A 6,609-nucleotide genomic window follows, 5' to 3' on the forward strand; every position below is an offset into this window, starting at 1 on the left:
CATTCCTAAATACATATATATTTTATATTTAGGAAGATTGTTATCCTTCATTTTAAAATTTTTTTTTAATTAAAATTACGACCTAGTAATGACCCACCGGTTGAACCACGACCCGGTGACCCAATGATTTTCTAGGTCGGTGAATGGGTTGGGTCTGATACCTATGGATTAAAGTATCTTCATATATTGCTACATTTTAATTAATTATTTTTTTATATATGTGTATACTTTTAAATATGGTTTGCAATGAAAATATAAAAGTGAAATAAAATAATTTAAATTGAAAATATGGGACCATACTCTCCCATTTACCATTCCGGGAAGGACAATGCGAGACGACATGATGAGAAATTTGGTCATCCCTATATTAAAAGCACAAATTTAGATATCATAACAACTTTCTCAATAAATCTATTCACATTCGAGATATTGCAAAATAGAAAGGCTTACATAAAGAGACATCTCGAAAGCAGTAAAATTCATTCAAGATGCAAAAATGAAAAATTATTAGCCATCTATGATATGTGTATCCATACTTTTGTGTGACGTTCAATTGTCCAATTATTTTGAATATCAAAAGAACGATGTTAGATAATCTCACATTTAAAGATTCTTACACATTTTAAGTGATAGATATAACAAGAGCGTAAAAATTATCCCCGTCTCCTTCAATTCAAAGAATAAATTGATTTTTTTATTTTTTTATTTTTTAATTTTCCTCCCCATTTGTGCAGACCATTCTGAAAGTATAACTATTTTGAGCCTCTAATAGGTGCATATCCTTGTATGCCTACGTGGTCTAGTTCAAAGCCTTGTATAAAATGTAACACAATCCTCTCAGATTTTCTCTCATCCATAAGCTAGATCAAGATAAGATGATAAGCGAACGTGGCAAATCATCTAGTATTTTCACTTCCCTTAACAAAAACACAAAACTCTCTCTTCCCACAAACTAAGCCATGGCTTCCCCAACTTTGATCACCCCTACCACTTCTACACCAAAACCCCTCACACCTATCAGACCAAAATTCACCACCACCGGCACTGCTACCCATGCCACAACGGCATTATCCACTCGTCGTCGCGACTTTTTATATCTCGTGGCTGGTTTTGTCACTCCAGTTTTACTCCTCCCAGTAACGCCGGCGTGGGCCGCCTTAGAAGATGAATATGTAAAAGAGACTGAGGACGTAATCAACAAGGTCAGAACTACCATTACCTTGGACAAGAATGACCCTGACGTAGATTCTGCTGTGGCTCAGCTAAGGGAAACTTCCAACTCTTGGGTGGCCAAGTATAGAAGGGAGAAGGCTTTGCTGGGCCGAGCCTCGTTTCGCGATATTTATTCGGCGCTTAATGCTGTTTCTGGCCATTATATTAGCTTTGGTCCGACCGCTCCAATCCCTCCTAAGAGAATGAAAAGAATCCTTGAAGAGATGGACACTGCTGAGAAGTCTCTGTTGAGGGGAAGATGAAAACGGCTAGTTTGTGGATTTTCACAAATTTTGAGTACATTTTGTAATTTCGTAATTTATTTATCAGGTTTATGTATTTATTTCTAAGAAGAGAATAATATATATAAGTATTTTAAAAGTGTAGAAATACTTAAATTTTAGTTAATGTACTTGTGTGACACGCTTTATTGGAAAAATTGGATATCAGTATCTGCTTAAATAAAAAGAAATTAAAATTTCATTCATATTAGTCTTTAATTCCATCGATATCATGTAGTAATCGTATTTCGAAAGAAGCATTTAAGGTAGCATAAGTCCATTGGTATAACTCTCAACCAGGTCACCCTTACTTTGAGTCGTGATTTAAACAAACTTCAGGTGTCATTGGTCAGACAAATTTGCGTAACAAAATAAAAATTATTTTACAATTTGGTATACGTATTTGACTGTCGCTTGGATAAAATTGGTCGAGAGTTGGACAGTAAAAATATTTTAAATCCTAGTAGTTTGTCGCATTATCCACTTACGCTGCACCTGTAGCTATAGTTAGAAGAACTGCGAGAGACTAAGGCATCAAAATACGACCTAGAAGAATTACATTAGAAGCCTCATATAGAGTAATCTTTAAAAGTGACGAAATTGAGAAGATTTTTGTCATTTCCAAGTGAGGATACCAAGGAGATGCCATGGACGTATAACAAGGCATTAGATATCACGAAGTTATTGAGAGTCATGTATTACATCAAATTCTTGTGGAGACTATAGTAGACTGTGTTTTCTTGGACGAGTTTCTTCAATAGATGGAGTTAAAAAGTTTCGGTACAAAATAATAAATAATATTCTTTTTCAAACATCACATAAATCACATTAGATATTCATTCAATACAACATTTTTTTTTACAGAATAACTTTTCCTCATAAAAGTAGAAAGAGAAGTGTAAAGGAGGGCAAGATCGTGTCTAAGAAATGTATTGCTTGGTCATTACCATAAAAGGTAATTGAAGCGAACCCCCTGACATTTGCCTCTATTTCGAAATATTCCCATGTACCGTCACTTTGGTGAAAAATCCCTCTAGATGGCCCAAACCTTGCTGAAGACCTCCTTACAGTCCAAATCCATTTGTTGAGGCATTAAACCCACTTAAGAGGGCTAAAATGAATAATTTCTAAAGGGCAATATAGTATTTCCTCATCATCTCCAGTTCTTTAGGTGTTGTTTGTTTAATGAATGGTAAAACACAAGAAACCAACAGTCACCACCTATTCTGAACAAACCTACAATTAAGGGATGTTATATTCAGTTGCCCCCTGTGTTTATCCAGACGTTTTCTCCTACAATAAGAGATTTTGAAGATGAAGCTCCTAAATATTGTTAGTCTCCCTGTTCTGCCTCTCGAAATCAGTCAGTACAACCAATCTATTACTCGTGTTGTTCAATTTTTTGTTTCTTACGTCTATGCATGTTGATTGCTAGAAGTTTGATCTACTTTCAGTAATAAATTATTTTCATGTACAAGCGGCTAAATATATGGACTACTTCACAATGCCAAATCATAGTGGGGGGTTTTTCGATAAGTCGAATAATGTAAAATATGAACACGATACAGTGATGTCCTTGAACTATATGAAGCCTTCTTACTTGTCTAGGGATTTGTTTGAAGCACTTTCATATGTATGTAGAGATTGCGGAGTGAATCAAATGTGAATGAGATGTTAAAAGACATTAGAAGCCACACGTTGGGGGAAATATATGTGGCAGTACCTAACCAAACATATGCACTGCTAAGTGAACAGTATAAAGAACCCATGATTGATGATCCTGGGATTAGTGTACAAAATGAGGATTGATGTGTTCCAGCCGCATATTAATCAAGTTTCTTCCAGCTTCTTCCAATCGAAATTGTTGAATTTCATTTCTTAATGTAGAAGAATCCACATGCATGGATGAAGAAGAAAATTTGAATTAAAACTCTCCACCTTTTGATGGCCACAACTTCAATTGCTTAATGGAGAAAAAACATCTATGCAAGAAGACAATTAAAAATGAAATTCTCTAGCTGCAATTCTTGATTGTTTTTTGGCTACAAGTTTATGACGATTTGTAGCAAAAAATTTTCTATAAATATGTGCTACAATAAAGAGAAAATAGATGTCCCTTAAGAGGAAGAAAAATAGGACAGAGGAGAGAAAAAGAGAGATTAGAGAGACTCTTTTGAGAGGTTTTTTTTGAGTTTGTAAACTCCGTTTTAAATTCTATTCAAGTAGAAATAGAATTGTTTTTCCTCTTTTATTCTCTTCTCGTGATCGGAGAATCACAACAAGGTTAAGGGGATGAATGAACATACTAGTGAAGGACACTACATCCTGAAAATGAAGGTAGTGAAGGTGGGGAGATGCATCATTATATTGGTGAATATTTATCTTAAAATGTAGAGGAGGCATTGTCTCAGTTTGCAGAAACACTTATGTATGATGCCAACATTGATAATGTACAATGCAAACAGGTTGAACATACAATGGAATTAAGTGATTGAAGCATAACTATACTTAAAGATGATGACAGTGTGGATTAATAGTAGAAGATTTTGTCTCAATCCAATATTTGTAATGGACTGTAGCAACTAAAGCCATTTTCGAGGTTACATCTCCATCAGATCAATGAAAAGCTCCTCATCCAGACCACTCAAGAATTCCTCAGCTTTCTCAGATTTGCTAGAAGGGTTCACTAGTTTCTCAAGCAAGGACCTTGCATCTACATCTCTTGCATAGCTGCCACTTAAGGCATTCCATCCCACTTCTGTAATTCAAACTCCAAACATTGTATAAATATCTATGCTGGACTTGGGAGACTATTGTATTGTGTTTAAATACTCAATATATTGTACTAATCACCTTGACAATGAATTCGCTTCTACCATACACTGAAGTCCACGTGTTATATAAATATATGTACATGAATTTAGGGGACTATTAGTACTTCTCTTCTGAATAAGGCTCTAGGTCATTGTACACGTGGCAATCAGTTGGCTATTGACCAAAACCACACTCCACATCACCATCCTAGCTAATCAGTGTGGGATCATAGTTGAGGTGATATGTTCATGCAAAATTCACAAGCGCACGGGATCGTTGACGAGTAATCGATTTAGTGATTGACAGTATCGTCCCACGAGAAAGAAAATTTAATTGAGTGTACTAGTGTTTAATTAGATTCAAAGTAAATAAATAAAAGAGATTTGTGATTTTTAAATAATCTATGGAAGCTTGTAAAATTGGGAATTTAATGTGTAAATGGGAAGATTGGATTACGAATTCACATATTAGTATTTATTCCAATTCTTGACTACGTAGTTAGTTTCGTTCATGCATTCTTGACAATTGATAATTCTAGTGTAATTAATTTTCTTTTTCAAGACAAATTAAATCTATCTTAATCACGACTCGAATCTATTCCTAGTCTGAATTCGAATGAATAGAACGCATTCAATTTCATAATGACGAGTAATAGATTCAGGGATTGAAAGTATCGTCCCACGGGAAAGAAAATTTAATTTAGTGTACTAGTGTTTAATTAGATTCAAAGTAAATAAATAAAAGAGATTTGTGATTTTTAATTAATCTACGAAAGCTTGAAAAATTGGGAATTTAATGTGTAAATGGGAAGATTGGATTACGAATTCACCTGTTATCATTTATTTCAATTCTTGACTACGTAGTTAGTTTCGTTCATGCATTCTTGACAATCGATAATTCTAGTGTAATTAATTTTCTTTTCCAAGAAAATTAAATCTATCATAATCACGACTCGAATTTATTCCTAATCTGAATTCGAATGAATAGAACGCATTCAATTTTACAATTATCTCAAAGATTGCACACGTGATAAATCTTATTCCTAAAATTTATTGCACATGTGCTAATCATGCAGCGTTATAAACCTATTGTGAGCCTCCCAACACTACAATAAGCAACTATATATTTAATTGGTGATCAAACAATCAACTAATAAAATTAAGCATGCAAGATTAATCAAGAATTGCAAAAATTTAACTAAACCACGTGTCTTGAATTAAAAATAAATAATAAAGGATTTCATCTTCATCCAATATTCGAGAGAAATTAGCCTAACGTAATGTTGGAGTTAAATACAAGAGTTTGAAAAGACATCACCAATTTTGATGAAACTTGATAATTTCCAAATTCCTTGGACAATTATTGAAGAATAATTGCATACAAATTTCAACCTGCAGCCTTTCTTCTGGTGTGTATATGTATTCCTCCCAATTGGCGTGTTCTATAGCTCTCAATCCCTCAAAGTCAGCCGGAAAGTGTGTGTATAAAATTTAGCAGCAGTCCGCCTTCTTCGTTGCCAAATTCTGCTAATGTTTCTGTGTGTGCAACCTCTATTGTATGTGTATCTCCTCCCATTTTTCTCCATCAGCCATCTTTTATTTTCAGCCCAATTGTGTGTTTTTGTGTCCAGCCGTCGGTAGTTTTTCTCTATTTCTGCCCACTTCACCGTCCTATGTCGTATATATAATCTCCCCAAAGCTGCTCCCTTTATTTCTTTTTCTCTCCAAGGCACCTGTGTGTGTGTGTATATATATAAATAATATGAAAAGTTTTTTAGAAGTTAAAAAATACAATGTAAAATTAAAAAGTGACACAATGTCACTTTTTTTAAAAAATTTGTCACTTTTTTCACAATTCAAAAAAAAAAGTGACAAAAAAAAAAGACACACTCAAAAGGTGACAAAATTTTAAAAAAAAAAAAGAAAAGCAAAAGTGACAAACACCAAAATAACATCATTCATTTGTGCAACACCAGTAATCATATTCTTAACATATCCAGAACAATTCATATGACAAATGTCAAGAAAAAGTGACAAACACTAAAAATGTGACATATACCTAAAAAGTGATACAGATTGGAAAAAGTGACAAACATTCGAAAAAGTAACGAAATTTCAAAGAAAGTGATATACACTCACAAAAGTAACACAAATTATAAGAAGTGAGAAAAAATAGAAAAAAGTGACAGAAAACATTTGAAAAAGTAACAAAAAATCAAATAAATTGACATACACTAAAAAAGTATACAAATCCCAAAAAAAAAAAAATGGTGGCCAAAAATTAAAATGTAACAAAAATTCAA

At 33.6% G+C, this 6,609-nt stretch overlaps 1 protein-coding gene across 1 annotated transcript; it reads left to right on the forward strand.

Moving 5' to 3' along the window:
• Nucleotides 1–856: 856 nt before the first annotated feature.
• LOC111412043 (photosystem II repair protein PSB27-H1, chloroplastic-like) lies at nt 857–1,593 on the forward strand. Its single transcript, XM_023042780.1, has one exon. It carries the CDS (start codon nt 960–962, stop codon nt 1,473–1,475), a length of 516 nt encoding a protein of 171 aa, XP_022898548.1. The 5' UTR covers nt 857–959; the 3' UTR covers nt 1,476–1,593.
• Nucleotides 1,594–6,609: the final 5,016 nt, after the last annotated feature.

Source organism: Olea europaea, chromosome 16 (genome assembly GCF_002742605.1).
Source record: "Olea europaea var. sylvestris chromosome 16, O_europaea_v1, whole genome shotgun sequence".
Classification (NCBI taxonomy): Eukaryota; Viridiplantae; Streptophyta; class Magnoliopsida; order Lamiales; family Oleaceae; genus Olea; species Olea europaea.